We start from the raw sequence: 19,692 nt of genomic DNA on the forward strand, positions 1-19,692 counted from the left end.
TCTTCCTGCATTGGCTTCACAACTACTAGTTGTTTTGTAACTTAAACCAGGGAATACTCTTTCCATTAATAAAGTCCCTCAAATGTTGTGTGTCTTAGTTCCCTTAAAACAACCTCAGTGTGATATTTAGAGGTTCTTTAAAGTCTGCTTGTTTTTTTCAGGACTAGAATCTTGTATATTCATATGTGGAATAAAGATCTACTGTTAAAATGCTTTATAAGCTATACAGCCGTTTCATTTAGGAAAGCAATTTCTATCCACATAATAACCTAAAACTGAGAAGGCACATGTGTATTCAGTTTATTAAAAACAAATTCCCCAGGGTAACTAAAGAATCGGAGTTTCTTAAAGATCACACTTCATCTCTTCCACTGTGAAAAACATACAGTTCTCTGTGCAGTTACTTCCTTTCAGGAAAATAGGCACCATGCACAATTCTTCTCTAAGAAAAATATTTGCTTGTACTTGAGGTGATTCAAAAGGAATTAGAAGCCAGTGTTGGTTAGCAAAGAAATCTGAAGCCGTCTTATTGAGAAGCACTTATAAAAATGTATGCTATAAATTCCAGTACAAGTTTGAAATAAAAGTTTTTATGATAGGTGTCATGCGTGGGGCACCTGATGATGTCTTTTTGTTTAAAAGAATGTGATCTACAGGTATAGCAGGATGTGAGATTGAGTGGTACAGAAGAGTCTAACAGATTGGAAAGTGTAATTAATCTAAATCACACTGCTACAGTAGTTCCAATATTTGAGCTCTTATCTCTTCAACCAGATAACAGCTGTCAGCTCTGTATATGTCAGATTTATTTTCGTATTTTTACATTATAAAAAGTGCTTATTTCTGGACTTTCAAGATCTTGTAAAGAGCTTGGTACCCAGCAGCTCACACATGGGCATGTGATTGAAAAGTAGAATGCTGTTAGTCCTCTAGCACTGATGTATTGATATGGGGGTGCAGCCGTTCACTCACCTATAATGGTTCTGATTTTTAGGTTCATTTGTGCAGCTCCCACTTGCTGCTTCGCCGAGCTGCAGTGGCATGTTTACGACAGCTTGCTCAGAGGGAAGCAGCAGAAGTATGTGAATACGCCATGAGCTTAGCAAAAAATGCTGGAGACAAAGAAAACAGTGGCATCAGTAAGTATTTCTCTCATGTGGCCTTTTTGCAACAGTTGAGTGCACATATGTGAGTGTTTGTGTGGTTTGCCTTCAGAGAGGGGTGGGAAACTGTCCTCCCCGCCCCTTCCCCCCAGCAACAGAGCACAAAATTCAAACCATCCTTTTCAGCTCCAATAACTTCTGGCCACACTCTTGCTTACCTCCTGAACTTCACTTCTAGTTTAATTTGTTGTAAAGTTCAGACTTAAGTTTCTCTGCTACATTAAAAGTGGCAATCAAATAGGTAACTCAGTGTATATACAATGGAAACATTTCATAGTTTTTCTGTTATTTTAGGTCTTGCTCTTTTGAAAATTGACTTAATTGTATGCTGTTTGACGGAGATATCTGGTTGTGGTATATTTTGTTAGCAGCACATCTGCAAAGCTTGTGGACTTTGCTAGTTGGTTCAATTCTGACTTGTAATTTTATTCTGAAAATAGGAGGCTCAACAGTTATACCAGAAGAGTCTCCTACAAATGTAGAATCATGAACTTACTTGTATTAAATCACACCAGTTAAATTTGTCTCTCTTTGGAAAGATTCTTTAGAGTTCAGTACTAATAGGGGTTTTTACAAATTCGTGGGGTAGATATCTTGAAGAGAGAGAGACTTTTTTCTTGAAGTAAAACTAGGAGGAGCAATTAAATTAATTCCTCTGTTAAAATCCTTCTAGTGCTAATTTGGAAGAAATTCAGTAACATCTTGGTGTATTGTTGCTTGAATTATAGGCACACAAATACAGAATGTCCTGTTATTCCAAATTTTAAAACTGAGTTACTGCTTTCAGAAAACATTTCTTATTATCATTTTGCAGATATTAATCCTTTTGCACCAGGACCTGGTTCTCGGCGAGATGCTCATTCCCGGCATCAGGGGGTTAATATAACAGAGACAGGCCTCGAAGGTGTCCTTTTTGGAATGTTGGATCGGGAGACTGATCGGAAGTTGTGCTCAGATATCCATGATACTCTGGGACATATGCTTTCATCACTGGCAGTAGAAAACCTTTCTCACTGGCTAATGCTTTGTAAGGATGTCCTTGCAGCTTCTAGTGGTAAGTGTTGTATAGTGTTCACGTAAAAGACAGGATGTCCTTAGTATTAGCATCTTCTGGCAATATTTGTTTGGAGTTTGTCTTTTATCCTAGTTAATACATAGCTTACATTGTATATACAACTTTGGTTATAATGCATTAAAACTTCATTAGAAAGAAGAAATCATCAAAGTTAAGTTTTAGACTATTGCTTTTAAGAGTTAAAAAGTTAGGTGCCTTAAAGTAGGATTTCCAGTGGAGAAACAGTGTGATTGTTACTCTGATATTTCAATATCTTAATGAAAGCAGACATATTCTTTTTAGCCTTTGTACATCAGGACTGTAGAGAAGGAAGAGTGCTGTACACACTGAGCTTTCTTTTATGAGGTTTTGCGAGTTGCTGATGTGATGTTGGGTTACCATGGTGATGAAACTTTTGCTGCTTGTTCAGCTTAGCAGACTTGTTTGCACAGATCTTGTTCTCTGAGACCTTATTCCTGTTTTTCAGCTTGTAGCATAGTTGTGACGCAGATTCTGCTCATTTCCCTTGCATTTATACTTGTTTATTGGCATTCTGTGAGTTCATCCTGAAGGTCTTTCTGAATGTTACCAGTTTTATGTTTACTGATGAGTAATGCTACCAGCGATTTCTTTATGCAATGTAGTTACCATATATACTGGTTACTGTGTAGTTACCATATACCCAGAGAGAAACACCTTGTTTCCCCTGTTTGACGTTGACATGTCCTTTTCTTATTTCATGTGGGCTGGCTTTTAAAGTTTTAACATGATTGTCCAATCTCTTATTTATTAGTAGGTGAAATAATCTCTGAGAGAATTTTATTTAAATAAATTTCTCTCAGCTGTACTGTAATAAGCCAGCAGCTTCATTTTGAACTCCTTTGATCCAACTAACTGGCATGTGAACAAAATCTGTTTTGCTTTTTAAGCAGAGATTTACAGATCTGCCAGATAAGTTTCTGGATGCCTTCTCAAAACACTCTTGCTATGAATTGGCTTCATCCGTGTTTGATTTGCTGTATCCGCTTTCTCTCTTTAGTGAATGGCTTGGCTATTCAGCTGCTTAAATTTAGACTTTAAGGTGCATGCCTTAGTTGGAATGGGTTACTCTTACAATAATTTCTTCTTATTCTCCTCTTATTATTGCCAGAGTAATTTTAGTCAGTATCTTGGCATTTTGCTAATATAGAGCTTGTCATTAAGACATTATGGTCTCTTTTCTGAATAGCAGAAGTCTATATGCATGCTTGGCAAGTTGCTTTTTGTCCTTGCTTGGATTTTTGGGGGATTTTTTTGTGATTGCTGGAGTAATTTTTTTTTTTTCTGAAATGGAGTCTCACAATCATACTTAGAGAAAATATTTTTTTGAATGTTAAGCCCATTTGTGGATGCCATAAACTGCCTACTTGGCTGCGTATCTGTCCTGTGGTATGGAACTTTGTAGTTTTGTTTCAGTTTAACGTGCATTCTAGCTTTTACTTGAAACAGGAGCTGAACAGTTCAAAGACAAGCTGATTCCTTGATTCTGAGCCTTCTAATCTCCTTACCCTGTGTACTGGCAATTTAACAGGTTAATTTTCAAAGCTGAGAAGTTTACATATGGGATTCAGCTACGCTTGGTATCTGTGGAGCATTAACATTACAGGATTGTTTTTCATTTCATTTCAACCAAATAAAGGGCAATACAGCCCAGATTAGAAGTGAGAAACATTCATTTTACTGATGTTCCTATGTCTTTTTACATTTTTTTTAAATATTGTTGTTTCAACAGAATAATTGGTGTGTTTTGAATCTGGGTGTTACGGGAAGGCTCGAATATGTCCTTCTGTAGATTGTAACTGTGGGATTTTTTTTTTTTAATTGTTCTCTGTTGTAGACATGAGCACAGCTGCTCCCTTGGGAGGAGGGAAGGATGAGGAAGCAGAGAAGAAGGATGAGATGGATGACGATACAATGTTTACCACCTTGGGTGAAGAGGATAAATCCAAGCCTTCTGTAGCACCTCGCTGGGCAACTCGTGTGTTTGCAGCAGACTGTCTGTGCCGTGTTATCATGCTGTGTGAGAACGCGAACAAGGCGCACTTTGATCTGGCACTGGCTCGTTCAGCCAGACTCAAAAACCCAAAAAGTAATTATAGGACACGCATAGCTTTTTTAGTATTTTTTGACACCTTTTTACAGCTTAAGATTACATAACAAAGAAAAAAAGTATAAGCAGCTATCCTTGCATTCAAATGATTAGAAACAAAGGAAATGACTAGCAAAAGGCAATAAAACTGTAGTTTAACTGTAACCATTGTAGGTACTGTACCATGAACACAAAGAATGGGGTTTGCTGGAGGATATAAATTCTGGCAGACTGATCTGCTTGGAAAAAAACCCTTTAGATTTGGAAACCTTTTCTCTAGTCTGAAACAGAGAACTTCTAGATAATGGTGAGCTGGTAACAGTTTCTCTAAGTTTAATGTAATGATTGCAATGACTTAGACTTCAGAGGTTATATTTGCATCTCCAGACTGAAGGGATGCTAGGGAAGAAAAGAGATAAGGCTAGTTAATTATTGCTGTGGCATTGATTGCGGAGTAAGTGATGTGAGAGTTACAGAAGGACAGCCGCTTTATAAAGATCATTCTTTTGGTATACATGACAGTGATGAATATTAGTTTTAAAGCTCATGTTTTGAAGATACTCTTATGAGTTAGAGGATTAAAATTGAGAGGTCAGATGACATAGTTGTCTTGTGAAGAAACATTTTTTAACAGATGGTGGGAAGTTTCTGTCCTTGAGTCGTCCATGTATATTGGTTCTGGTGCATAGTGATTGTTTGCTTTCCCCATGTGGCACTCATCAGGACTTTGTGGTAGGTAGGATGAATATTGTGAGCATCCTAGAATGCATGGGATTAATGGGTTTTAGTGTCTGTGTTGTTGAGAGTGTCTGGTATGGTATGGAGATTGATTTAGGTCTTTGCTTATGTTGCTTTGTTGCAGCCTAGTTCCAGCATTGTTCATTGGTTTTGCAAGAATCTCATTTCTGATTTGATTTCAGGCTGAGATTCCTGTTTGAAGACTAAGAGGGAAAAGTTTTGGGAAAGTTTGTTTTGAGATAGGGTTGTATTACAGAGAAAGTAATAAAATTACTGCTGCTAATAGGATCCTGCAGATGACTACATATAATAATCTTGAGAATTTATGTCTCTTTATTTAAAGTGCACTTGATGTGTTTGGTACCATTGTAAAAACTTCCAAAATGCTTAAATTTTACTAACATCTGTGATGGTCTGCAAAAGTAAACACAGACTTTATCACTTTGTAATTTCTAATTGATTTCCAGTCTTTTTTTACTGACATGCCTCTGAAAAGTTTCAGCTACAAAATAAACTTTTTTTACCTTTTGACTTGAAATATGTAGAGCTGTTATAACTTGTTTTTTTTATTAGTCACCCTTGACATTATACTTTTAAATAATTTGGTTTCATATTGGTTGTGCAACATCTGGCAATTTCAAATTGAGAGTAAGGAAAGAAATGAAATTAATAAAAATAGAGGAGAATAATCCTTCCAGAAATGTTACTTAGTTATGCATTGTTCTTTTCTGCATGTTGTCTGCCACTTACTTGCAGCCTTGGATGTGGAAGTTTTTAGGTGTTTAAACCTGACGAGGTTTTCCTTTGTCAGCAGGGGTCACTATAAGCATAGGACTCAAACAGGAGTTGCCTTGGAGATTTTCTGTAGGTTTGGGGCCCTCACTAAAATTAGCTTTACTAAACGTTCTAATCTCTTCTAAGGTACTCAGCCGTATATACATACTCAAAGCAATTTCTGTATATCATATATTTAATTTTGTTTCAAATTTGGGCTTAAATTTTAAGGTTGTCTTAGGAACAAAAGTCCTTATGTCACTTTAAGGAGAAGAAAAAAATAGATTATTTCCTACCTTCTTGTGTACTCTAAATATGGACCTTTAAAAAAGCTAAAATAGGCAAAATTTGTACATGTCAGTGAGGAAAATGTTACAAATATCTGTTACGGTAGCTATCTTTTAAGTTACTAAATAGTTCTTTCTGTTTCATTCTAAGATGACTTCTTAGTACTCCATCTTTCTGACCTTATTCGAATGGCATTCATGGCTGCGACTGATCACAGCAACCAGTTACGAATGGCGGGTCTTCAGGCTCTTGAAGACATTATCAAGAAATTTGCATCAGTTCCTGAGCCAGAATTTCCAGGCCATGTGATACTGGAGCAATATCAGGCTAATGTGAGACCTCCTTTATAAGTTCAGGAAACTGTATATTTATGCCAATATGCCAGTATTAGCTTTGAGAACATTTTGTAACTTCAAAAGAGATTTGTGTGTGTGTGAAAATGTACTAAAGAGACTTTTATTTACCTCTTCAAAATTTATTTTTCTATCTCTTCCTAGTTATTATAATTTAGTAGCTTATGAAATTTAAAAATGCAGTACCTATTGATTCTTGAAAGCCAAATTACAAGTTACATTTAATTTTTCGAAAGAGTGGCATTTCATTTGTGGAGTTAAGAATTGGGAAATAATGCTGATTCAGTTCCAGACTGAGTCTCTTAAATGTATTTTCTTGGGAATTAATGAATATACTTCTGTTTAAATAAAAAATACAAAATATAGGAATGGGAGGTGGACAGCTGAAAATTTATTTTGGGGCACTATTGCTTTATGTTGTTGCATAGGTTAACTCTTTCACCTCTTTTGTCCTCACTGTGTCTTCAAGATCTTTGCAAATGCCTTTTAAAGTAAGGCTTACATCCTTTTCACTTCTTGCCTTTTTCGTCTTCCTGCTGTAGTGTTGTAACAGTTGCTTCTGTGTCTTTGACTTGGTTCCTTTTGTTTCTGAAAAATGCTGCCTTATAACAACTGCCTAAAAGGCTTTTTTTGGTCAGAGTTTCTCATCCAACCATAAATGTTTGATTTCATATCATGATTCCTTTGGACATCAAAAGGTCATCGGCTTCTTGAGCCTTAGCATAAACTGCACCTGTGATACTTTCATGATTAAAAAGATACTCATTAACAGAAGAAAGATAATATCACATATTTGACAAAGGTAGTTGAAGCTTAAAAAGGCAGTGGGCAAGAAGAAAATATCTGGTTTAGGATTCTGTTGGTTAAAGAATACTATTGCAAATGTCTGATAAGGATAAGTTTGGGATGTAACTGTAATGCCAAAATCTTGTCTTGTTTGTTCTGTATGTGTATTTGAGTCTTAAAGAGGGTGAGCTCAAGAATGTTGCGTCAGTATTTTTTAAGTAGTTGGATTTTTAACTTTTTCCTCTCAACAGGTTGGAGCTGCTCTGAGGCCAGCTTTTTCCCAAGATACACCATCTGATATAACTGCAAAGGCCTGCCAGGTATGGAGGAAAATGTTTAGATAGTATAAGCCAAACTGATTTTCCTTCTCTTTGGAAGAAGGTTGCAGAAGAGAAGTAGTAGCAAATGGCTGGAAGAATTTGCAAAACCAAAGCCGTGATGTTTTTGCAACATTTTTTGAGTCTCTTAGTAATATATTTTGTTCCTCAGAAGTGCAGAAGTCCTTTTTAGGAGCTACGTGAGAGAATATGTAGTCTTCCTGAAACTAGTTATGTCTCCATGTCAATTCTGCATTTGTTGCTAAAAGAAAAACAAAACAAAAACAACAATAACAAAAATCCAACCAACCAAAAAGACCCTACCAACCCACCACCAACAAAACATACACACAAACAAAAAAAGACCAAAAAACGTGAAACAACAAAAACAAACAAATGTGAAAATCCACAACCTTGCTTAACGGGACCAATAGTGATGTATTTATTGAGATGCCTTTCAGTCTGATCATTTATTCGGATTGCTGATAATTTACCTTTAAGCTCAAAAGTTTTATTGACATTAATACACTCTTTTACATTTTTAAAAGCAGTGATCATTCTCATTACAAGCATAGTAACAACCTCTCAGTGAAAATTCAGTTGAAGAGTATTTTTTATGTGTTTTTTATTATGTATTGTCTTGTGCTACTGTAGTTTAAATCAGCTATCAGTACTGTAGCTGTAATAGTATCTGGCGTGTGGTTTACACAGCTAAATTACTATTGTAGTTTAAAACACCAGTTTGTTTAGTTATGCCAACATCAGTTTTAATATGATAATTTTATGTGTGTGACTTTTGTTTAGTAGATCTTGGTGTGGCAGGATTATGATTTTATGTTGTTATTTTACAGTCTTAATTTACAGCAAAGCTTGTAAGGATAGATCAAATATGGCATAATTTGGTATCTATACATGCGAAAGAATATGCTCATGTTACCTTATGGAAAATTTCTGTGTATTTAAAGCTATTAACTAGATGAAGAGGCAGTTTGTGTGAAAACATGTAACTTTCTTTGTAACTTGTTAAAATCTTCCCTATTCAACCAGTTTCGAGTGCATGTGTGCACTTACAGGATCAAATGGTTGGGATATTTAACTCATTCTGTAGAAGTTACGTGGACAGAGATGAGCTACACTGTATGAGTTTGATGTTGTTAGTTTTGTCATTAATGAGACACCGTTGACTTGCCAAGCAGCAGGAGTGAAAGCTGGTCTTAGTCCTACTGTAAATGAATTACGGATTTGTGACAGCAGCCTTGTCCTGTGCACCTTTGGGACATTATTTGTGTTTACCTTGAATATGTTCGTCATTCCCAATTGTGAGAGGCCCTTTCCCAAAGGCTTTAGTGGAACTGGATCTATAAAAGCAAAATAAATACACTGGAAATAGGACAAAAATGCCATGGAAAAAGGGTTTGTAAAACCTGAACCACTTGCATTCTGTGGGGGGTTTTTTTGTTTGTTTTTTTTTTTGTTTGTTTGTTTGTTTGTTTGTTTTTTTGCTTCTGTTCCTCATCCTTGTAAAATCACCACCAGAATCCAAAGCAACTCTTCTGGAAGACTTTGTCCCTTTTAGTAGAAAAGCAGCTGCACCAGCATTCTTCTATTGCATGTGTTATGTCTGGGCATGAATGTGTTTCAGAGGATAAATGCCAATGTGTAGCACTAGACAGAAGCAGCTGATCTGTACGATATTTAGATTTTAGGTACCTGTTTGTGTCTATTTAATTTGAAAGAAAAGTGAGGGGACACCCAACTGTCTGTCCACCATGTCTGGTGTTGATTCTTCTGGAATGCGGTACTGTTGGTTCCAGATCAGAGCCCAGTTGTTTAATGATTTTTATCTTCTTGACATCAATGATCTTAAAAGCTTCTCGTTAGTATGGAGACTTAGTATATAATTTAAGAGGTGTGGGTTTTTAAAGATGTACTTTTATTGATTGATCTCCAAGATAGTGTTCACAGTGAATGCAATGACCCATTACTTGAATGATTTGAACACACACTTGGGAACAGAATACAAAAATTGTTATTACCTATTTATGGAGTACTAAAAAACTATTTAAAGTATTTTATATGTCTCTTTTAAGTTCCATTGTAATATGCTTTGCAAATATAACCTTTGTAAGAGCAATTCTGGTATCATGGGGCATGGCAGGGGGAAGAAAAAGGAAAACCTTGACTTGTTTTATATTGAGGGAGGAGGGCTTCTAATATTTTTTTGTGGTGGTTGCTTTGGTTTTTGTTTTCTTACAGATTTTTTTTTTTTTTTTTTTTGTATTTATAAGGTTGTTGGGTTTTGTGCTAGTTTAGAATGATTCTGAACTTTGTTGTCTAGGTGTGTAGCACTTGGATAGGAAGTGGGGTTGTAAGTGACCTGAATGACCTCCGCCGAGTTCACAACCTTCTTGTCTCTTCCCTGGATAAAGTGCAAGCAGGAAAGGGATCTTCTAGCCAGCTTTATCGAGAGAGTGCAACTACGATGGAAAAACTTGCAGTTCTGAAAGCATGGGCTGAGGTAAATGCTGACCATTACATCTTTAAAAGTTTGAAAATACTTTGCAGCGTAATAGCAGCCTTGCACCTCACTGGCTGTTCAGCCAGTGAACTTTGCACCTGCCCTTCTCGTTATCTGTTACAATTCCAGTCCTGGGGTGTTTTCATCTCTATGTATTTCTCTGTTCCTTTTTCTTCCATTCTGTTGATCCATATTTACAGTGATGCTTGGTTGTTCTTTGTTTTACTGTACTTCTCTGTGTATACACTCATACCCTATCAGATTTTGATTTTCTTCCCATCTTATTGATCTTAAACTGAAAAACAAACCAAAAACAAAGAAACCAACCAACCAAAACAGCCCCCCCACCCTCCCCCCACCCCAAGACCAAACAACATTAAATTTTATTCTGGTAAATTATCACAGCTAATTAAGTAGAAGTTTGTAAAAGTGTTAATAATAAGTGGCAGACTTAAAGTAGATATTGTTGGGGAATGGCTGGAATACCAGAAATCTTCAACTATGTACAAAGGACAGAGTTAGCACTATTTATATTGCCTTGCTTCCCGAAATGTTCTCGCATGCTGTAGAGCTGTACATATAATTATGCAAATGGTAAGCCATTTTCCTGTCTCTATGATACCTAATCTGCTCAACTGTAAGTGACAATTGCTCTAATTTATCTAGTAGCTCTTAATGTAGGTGAAAGAAAACTTTGCAATAAGGATGCAATGATTTAATGAAATCAGGTGTTTAAATCAATGTCTGTGTAGAGCAGCAGTAATTGACACTTTTTAAGGAAAAAAGTGTGTAGCCAGATTGTTTTAGGAAAGTGCCATTTATATCACCGTTATATACTGGTAGAAATAAAAGAAAAAATATTGAAATAAAAGGTAACTCTAAGTCTCTTTTTCCCAGTCATTTTCCAGTCAGCCATTTGTGTATTAGATCTGTTACTTTCACATTTGAAAGCCTGCTGTTTTTTTTTTCTTTTTAGGATCTCACAGCATGTATTTTCATATCTATTTTTCTTCTAGGTGTATGTTGTTGCCATGAAAATTAAGAAAGAAGCAGAGACCAAACCAAAGCGTGTTTTAAAGAGCACAGAGGAGGATGAGGATGATTTTGGTACTATAGACGAGTTGCCACCAGACAGTTTGATAACGCTTGTACAACCTGAGCTGCCTGCACTTAGTCGTCTCTGGTTAGCTGCACTGAAAGATTATGCGCTTTTAACTTTACCAGCTGAATTTGCTACTCAACTTCCACCAGATGGTAAGCACTGGAATTTATTTTTGTGTTGTCATGAAAACCAGAAAGAAACCCTTAGTTGAAACTTCAGAATTATTCTATAAATTATTTGGCAGGCACATTTTTTATGCAAGTGATAAATTTCTGCCTATGTGTAATAAGAATTTATGTTTGAAGTTTGAGTGTTCTCTTTTTTCTTCAGTCTGCAATGACTGAAGAAATCACAGAGATCTGAATCACAGAGATCATTAAAACCGTGTCTTTTTAGAATTAAGAATACTTCTACGCCTCTAATACTTTTATATCAAATGCAAAAAGATGTTTACTCTAAGAAAAACATAGACCTTGAGATTAGAGCAGAAACTGAGTTATAATGTTTTACTGATTTAAGAACGAGTGTTCTGTATGGAAAAATGCTACAGAATCTGATGAGTTTGTCTTTCTTGCTCTCTTACCCCTTCATCGTGGCCGTTGCACTTTCTTATGAGAGGTACTAATGTTGCTCCTTCACAAAGAGAATTGGGATGCACTGTCACTAACAAGGATTACATCTAAACATATATGTGATCAAATACACCCAGAGTAAATAAGCTAATAAATTCAGAGTACATGCTTTTTATCAGTTATTTGCAGAGAATTTCAGAATTTACCTTTGCTTTGCTAATTTAACAGGGGGAGCATTTTACACTCCAGAAACAATTGATACAGCTAGACTGCATTACCGAAACTCCTGGGCTCCCATACTACATGCAGTGGCACTTTGGCTAAACAGTACAGGATTTAATGCTTCAGAGTCAACAGAAGAGACTGCTGCAGCAATGCCCAATTCACAGAAACGTGCTACAGCAATTATGTTAAACCAGACACCTGGAACTCCACCTACCACTAAATCTTTGCCAGAGATAAACAAAGATCGAATGCACTTAATATTGGGTAAGAGTTACAAGTTTAGAACTCAGCACATTATGCTACAAAATGTTATGGGGGTAAGAAAATATATTTGCTTGAAAAGTGGGAAGTTCAAAATGCATCACATGTCTGGATGGTAATGTTTTGAAACATCTCTGTCTCCTTCTCTCTCTATTTCTCTGCCTCCTGTCTTCTATATAGCTTTGACAGAGTATTTGTCAGTGTGATTATTGTGATTTTTATAGAAGAGTCATATATCTAGTTTTTTAATGTAATTGAATAAAATGGGTAGGAACTGTTCTATGCTGTAATATAATTCAGATGATACAAAACGTTATGCTTCAAAACCACAAAAGTTGTAAGTTTAATTAAAGCACACACCCTCATAAAAACATGATTCAGGAGAGACCAATATTTGACAAGTCACATGCAGTACCTTCTGCATCAGTTTTTAGTCTGTGAGTAGCACTCACTGTTTCTCTTCGTAATTGTCTAACAACTTTAAAAGGTGGATATGATCATTTACTCTGAGGGATGCCAACAGTTTGCTGAGATATACAGATATTGAATACCAGAGTTAAGTGCTGTATGTATAATATTGATATTGCATATTTTTTAGGCTTAATTTCATCTCAGTTATCTTTAAAAGAGTTCAATAAAACTCAATTTACGACTGAAAGCTTCAGAAGTCTGACTTACAGATCTTTACTGAATGGAAATCCACACTTTCTTCTAATCTTAAGTTGCTTGCTGTCACTGTTTAGTATTTTTCCTGCCAAATTTTGGGGAAGACTTGATGCAGAAGAGAAAGCAAATACAGTTCTGCTATTTCTAACACATAAACTCATTTAAAGGAAGAATTGAGAAAAACATGTATCTTTCTGAAGTTGTTAAGAACCTGCTATACTTGTAAAGAAATTTTTAAAAGAAAACTTGATTTTATGATGATGTGAACATTCTTTTTAATTATTACTCTTTTCAGGTGTTAGTATACAGTTTCTGTGTTCCCCACGACCTGAAGAGCCTGTTGAGCATGTTACATCTTGTTTACAGGCACTTCATACTTTGTTGGATTCCCCTTGTGCCAGGATCCATATTGCAGAGGATCAGGTACTGTATGAGTGTTGCAACAATCAGCTTTTTTCTAGGTCTTGGTCTTTCACTGTAATTATTTTTGCATGAAAACAGTATTTGCTCATCATAAGCAAGTGACTTAACAATTGGGAATTGTTAAGTCCTAATTACTTTTTTTAATATGTATTTTGTTTTACTGTAGCTCCTTGGTGTTGAACTCTTGAGTGTACTTCACCGCCTCCTCCTGACCTGGGATCCTCCTTCAGTCCAGCTACTGGTTACTGGAGTTGTCCAGCAGATAGTAAGAGCAGCTCAAGATTATTTGCAGGAAAAAAGGAACACCCTAAGTAAGAATTTGAAAACACTGCTTGCTTTACAGAGCAAATAGGCAACAGGTTCTTGTATTTGGAAAAGAACTTAAATAGATTGGAGTATGGTTAAAGAGAGAAGGAAAATGCTGTATATTCCACAGATACTTTAAATGTATTCATAATCTTACCTGCTGATTGTTTAACTCTTGCAGGATGTAGTTTTTCTTATTCTGATCATTCTGGCAATTATTCTTTTCATCACATGGTTTTCATTCATTTTTCTTGAATATGAGTGATGAAAATTATACCCAGCACACAACTTCAAGTTTTACTAATACTTTGCTCAGTTTCCTTAATGTTTCTCTGTTGATGGCCTCATAGCACTTCATTTACCTTTTTTCTGAAGTTTAATGGTTCAGACCCCAATGCAGGGTCTCGTGGTGGGTCCCTGGCACAACTGGCATTTGTGAGTCCACTGAACTGCTACTGGAGCCAATGTGAAAAGTTGCCTGCCCGGGAGATCTTGCCAGGAAGCTGAGCAGACTTGCATCTGAGTTACTTCACTGACATTCAGGGTGTGTCAGCAACCAGGAGCTCTGGGAACAGGGTGTGCAAGCAGGAGCAAGGCAGTTGGCATGGAAAGGCATGCTCATGCAGCCCAAAAGTGCTGCTCAAGACTGCTTGAGTCAGCATAATGATGACAGTGACATACAGCAAGACATGGTCTGCTGGCTGAGCAGTGATCACCTCTGGCACATCAGAGGTCTAATGACCTGGCTTGAAATTGGGATGAAAGTCCTGATGCGACTGTCCCCCAGGTGCTTGTCTGTGCAGCCAGGGCTGGAGGTGACATTGGTCTCTCCTGTGAGATGTGAAGGAAATGCATGTGAAGGTGAACAGATTGTATAGTTTCAGGAAAGGCAAATGGAAGAATGAAGTTCTTCATAGAGATCATGCAGGCACCAGAGCCCAAGCCACATGTGTCACAGAAGGAGGGACAGCTGTGTTTTGATACAGCCCTGGAGGATGGGACTCCCACAAAGGTGGACGCTGCAAGGTTGTGACTTCCAGGAACAAAAGGCTCTATCTCCAGACATCCAGTAGGAGAACACTATAGGGATCTGGCAAGAGAAGAACAAGCTGTCAGGGTAGGTATCTGGGCCAGCCGTGCCTCTCTGGCAGGTCAGAACTGGTACCACTAAGAGGAAGTGAAGGGTGATACCAGTCAGGAAGTCCCATCTTGTCTGACTGCCCAATCAAGAAGAGGGGATGGGCGAAGCCATATTAAACCAACTGGAAGAAGCTTTGCAATCACAAGCCATGGGAGTGTCATGAAAGACTTTTACAATCCAGACATATGTTGGAAGGGCAGTACTGCAGGTTGCTAACAATCTGAAGATTTCAGAAGTGTATGAGGCACAGGTTTTTTCCGTGTGAATGCTGGACAGTCCAAATAAGGGAGGTGCCCAGTGGATTTGCGCCTGACTAATACAGAAGAAATGGTTATGAAGGTTAATAGTAGCTGTCACTGTAGCAGCCATGAGATAGTGGAGTTCATGTTCCTGAGGGAAATGAAGAAAGCAAGTAGCAGAGCAAAAGCTTTGTCCTGACTTGGCAGACTCGGGCTTGTGCAGGGAGCTTGCAGATGAGAATTTGCAGTAAGCTTCCTAGAAGGGCAAAGGAAAGAGTTGGTTCACCTTTAGTGACAGAAAATAGGTCATTCAAAAGTGCAGGATGTCAGACAGTTGTGGCAGGAGGCTGACTTGGCTGAATGGTTACTTCTGCCTGAGCTCAAATGTGACTAGAAAGTGTGTGGATGGTGGAAGTGGGAGCAAACTGCCCAGGGATTCTTCTGAAGATGTCTGCTTACGTATGGAGGAGTGGAATTAAGAAAGCCACAATTTGGCTGGAGCTGAGACTGGTGATGGATGTCAAGTGTGACAAGAAGGGCTTTTATACATATGTTGCCAGCAAAAAGACCAAGGAAGTTTGGACCCACTGCTGAATGGACTGGATCTAGGGACAAAACACATCAGGGGAAAAACTGAGGCACTGTTACGTTCTTTGCTTAGTCCTCCTGTGTTTCTGTGTCTAGTGAGCAAGTTTAAGGGAGATAATTGCTGCCTACAGTAGATGAGCATCAGGTTAGAGACCACCTAGGTGAAAGTTGGACATACCTGGGACCAGATGAGATGCATCTGAGGGAGCTGGCTGATAATGTGCTAGGGCTCGTGCAATCATCTTTGTAAAACTGTGGTCCTCAAGAAAGCTTTCCGATGAATGGCAAAAAGTGGAGGCTATGCCTAATTTTCAATAAGTAAAGGCACGAAGGGGGTTCTGGGATACTACGTGCCAGTAGGCCTACTGTGTGTGCTGAAAGATTTTGCAGTAGATCACCGTGGAAACCACTTCTGAGTACATGAAGTAGAATGTGATTTGAAATAGTGAGCACACACTTAGCAAGGGCAAATAATGCCTGATCACCCTCTGTGATTAAGTAACTGGCTTTGGGTGAAGGGGGAGTGGTCGATATTGTTTACCTTGAATTTCGCAAGGTTTTTGACCCAGTACCACATAGTATCATTGTCAAATTGGAGAGATGTGGACTGAGAAGTGGGAGAATAACTAGATGAACTCCTGGACTTGAATGGAATTTGTTGATTCAAGTCTAACTGGCTGGTTGTAACTGGCGTTTCTTAGAGTTCAGTCTGGATGGTAGGACAGAATGTACACTCATCCGATTTATGGATGGCAGCAAATAGTGAAAGTGGTGGATACACTTGAGCGCAGTGCTGGCTTTCAGGGGAATCTTGAGCTGCAGAACTGAGAACCTGCTGAAGTTTGGTGAAGACAAATACAAAATCCTGCATTTGGGATGAAATAACCCTGTACATTGGTATAGGCTGGAGGGCTGATTGACTGGATAGCAGACACACTGGATAACGCGACGAATGTGAAACCTGGGTGTGCCTGTGCAATGCTGAAGACTGTTACTGAGCTGTGTTAGAAAAGCATGACCAACTTGAGCTTTTGAAGATGCATCTGGAGCAGTTTCTACCTTTTGTTGCCTTTCCCCCCTCATCCTGAATAAGAGAGATGTTGGCAAACTCCATGAAGTCCAGTGGAGGTCCACTAAGCTGCTTAAGGGAGATGATGTTTATGACACATGAGGAGAGGCTGTGAGAGCTGAAATTGTTTAGTCCGCAGTAGAGACGATTAAAATGGGATAGAATAGCAATCCTCCTTGTTAAAGGGGATTTAAAGAGAAGACCAATCCAGACTGATCTACCCACCATATGACTTTTAGAAAAGAGGCAATGGACACAAGTTGCAGCAATGGAAATCCAGATGGGATACAAGGAAAAAATTTGTCACCATGGGAATGGTGAAACAGTAGAACAGATGCCCAGGGATGTTGTGGCATCTCCATGCTCAGAGGTATTCAAAACTGAATCAGCCCTGAGCAACCAGCTCTAGCTTTCAAGCTGCCCCTGTTTTGAACAGGAGGTTGGACTTGGAGGATTTACGGAGGTCCCTTTCAACTTAAATTTTTCTGAGATTCTCTGAGGTGTTGATATACCTAAATCCTCTTCCTCTACTTTTATTGAGCTTTAGTGAAATTAATTCTTTTTTCTTTTGTCCTTGCTTCTTCTGGTATGATGCTTCAGCTTCTGATGTTCTGCTTAGGCTTTTCATCAGCATATTTTGTTAGTTTGTTTCTACTTTATGTAAGAATATCCTTGATAAGGGTATTAGCATCAGTCCAAAATCTACTTTCTGAGGTACTTTTAGAAACCTTTTCCTTTTAACAGAGCATCTCCCTGTTCAATCATCCCTTTACTATTTATTTTTAAAAATGTCACACTGGGTGTACTGGTTCCATTGTTGCCAGGTAAATTAATTTCCAAGTGGCTACCTGGCAAATAGTTCATTGATATCTGGTTAGGTTAGGTCTGCCATGTTTTCTTTTACCTGAAAGAAGTAAAATAAAACCCAAAGAATATTTCTTACTAAGGAAAACTACCATCTTAGTCTGGCACAATATACTGTTAAGAAAAAACAACCAACCTGTTAGCTTTTACCCGTTTTCCACACAAAAACAGAGAGAGGATTTTGCTGAAACTTGAGGAACCGGCACAGCTAAAAATGCAAGCTCTGTTCCCTCATATGAATTAATGGAATTGTTTACTGTAGGCCCAGTAAGTTGCATTTTTCAAATTGGTGAATGTGATAACACTAGCAATCATTTAAATTCATAGGAGCTCCATAGGGGTAGTTCAGGCCAGCTTTGACTTACTGAATCTCTGTTGCTGTTTAATGGAAGAAGGAAAGACTGCAGCTGGCCAAGCTGCCATTCAAAAGAGAGACTTTTTGAACTGAATGCACTGAAGTCATGAACTCAGACTCCTACAATGCTTTTCTGTTCTCTTATTTCATAATCAATTTAGGCTGAAGTAAAATTTTGTCAGGGCAGAACATTTAATTAGTAGCCATTAAATTAAAAAAATATTGTCATGCCTATTTATTTGGCAGTAATTTCTGTTAATTTTACGATCAGTTTTAAAAGAAACAGAATAATTCCTGCATTTTTATTTTGTGTAAGTATGACTACTTACTTTTATTTTTCCTAGTTCTGGATGGATTTTTTAAGTAGTGCTTCAATTGCAATACTTCTAAAGTATTTTAAATCCCTTTAAGTCATTCTAACTAAAACAGTTTGACATGAGCCATGTTTGTGATATCTTACTGTCAAGCAACTTTTTAATCTTGATTTTTAACATTTTTAAAAAGTGTTTAATCTTTCTTATAGATCTTTAACTGTCTCCTCAGACATTTATTTCCTTTTTTTTTTTCAGATGAAGAAGATATTGAGGAAAAAGAAAATCCTCTTGCTTTAGGAGAGGGTGGTGAGAGTGGTGGTCTTGTGCCTGGCAAATCTCTAGTCTTTGCAGCCATGGAATTGCTTATGTTTATTCTAGTACGGCACATGCCCCATCTGAGTTCAAAAGTGTCAGATTCTCCAAGTCACGTTGCTGCCAAATCCCACCTTTCTGAGGAAAGTGCTCGTCTTGTGGCCGCCACAGTGACTATACTATCTGATCTGCCTTCTCTGTGTTCTCCAGCAGGTAAGGTATTGTAACAAAATACATATGAGTGGTTACTGTAGGGGAAGCGTAGTAAGCATATGATGCTAAAAGCAAACTAATTGTATTTTCATGGGATACTTTAAAGGTCATCTGTTGAAAATTACCGTTAGGTTCTAAAATTAATTAAGAATTTAGGCTTTTCCAGTGAGCAACATAAAGCAAATTATTGGATTTTAAGTTTGCATGTATGCTGCAGGTTTGCTGAGGAAATGGGATCTATATAACTATGATTTTATTGGTGTTTTTTTTTTCCCCTTCCTTTTTTCAGGAGTTTGAAACCTTTTGGCCAATTTTAATCATGTTGTAAAAGAACATAGACATCTCAGAGATAATTAAATTCCTGAGAAGTTCATGAAAAAAAGCAGCTGGATGAAAAGAGAATCCTACTGAGGAAAAAACAGCACAATTCAGCTGTGGTGCACTTGGTTTTGCAGCCGTTGGCTGTCAGTCATCCCAAATGTGACTCTAAACTAAATGGAGCTTTCTTCTGCCCAGGGAGACTGTCACAAAGAATATGTGTAATCTAGGGTAATTGCACTGAGTGGAGTTCAGGGGTAAAGGACACAATTGCATGGGAAGCTGTGCCCTTCGAGTTTTGCTTTTCAGACAACAAATTGCTTAAGAGTTGTCTCGTGGATCTCTGGGAAGGTTCATACACTGATGTAGATAAGACATTTTAGAGGTTGGTCCCTTAATGAGATGCATGGTAGATAACATGTTTGGACAAAGTCATACTCAGAACACAAGACAGACTGTCATCAGATGGACAATTTGAGTCCTACAGTTCTTTCAGAAATAGTAGATTTTGAGCTTTTGAGCTGATCTGGTTTTATTTGATTTGTGGTTCTTTTTCTTTTCGTTCTTCCCCCACCCCCTGCCCCCAGAGGGTGGGATGTGCAGAA

General features: G+C 37.7%; 1 protein-coding gene across 2 annotated transcripts in view; it reads left to right on the forward strand.

Annotated features, from left to right (window-relative positions):
* Window positions 1–19,692, forward strand: part of HEATR5B (HEAT repeat containing 5B) — a 61,787-nt gene that overhangs the window by 29,826 nt on the left and 12,269 nt on the right. For both annotated transcript variants that reach the window (XM_082049540.1, XM_082049541.1), the window contains 11 exons: window positions 995–1,139; window positions 1,978–2,217; window positions 4,094–4,345; window positions 6,296–6,477; window positions 7,536–7,604; window positions 9,940–10,119; window positions 11,136–11,373; window positions 12,022–12,282; window positions 13,241–13,368; window positions 13,535–13,679; window positions 18,500–18,769. In XM_082049540.1, the coding sequence (XP_081905666.1) occupies window positions 995–1,139; window positions 1,978–2,217; window positions 4,094–4,345; window positions 6,296–6,477; window positions 7,536–7,604; window positions 9,940–10,119; window positions 11,136–11,373; window positions 12,022–12,282; window positions 13,241–13,368; window positions 13,535–13,679; window positions 18,500–18,769 (2,110 nt within the window). The remainder of the gene's footprint in view (window positions 1–994; window positions 1,140–1,977; window positions 2,218–4,093; window positions 4,346–6,295; window positions 6,478–7,535; window positions 7,605–9,939; window positions 10,120–11,135; window positions 11,374–12,021; window positions 12,283–13,240; window positions 13,369–13,534; window positions 13,680–18,499; window positions 18,770–19,692) is intronic.

Source organism: Streptopelia decaocto, assembly GCF_964273445.1.
Source record: "Streptopelia decaocto genome assembly, chromosome: 3".
Taxonomy (NCBI): domain Eukaryota; kingdom Metazoa; phylum Chordata; class Aves; order Columbiformes; family Columbidae; genus Streptopelia; species Streptopelia decaocto.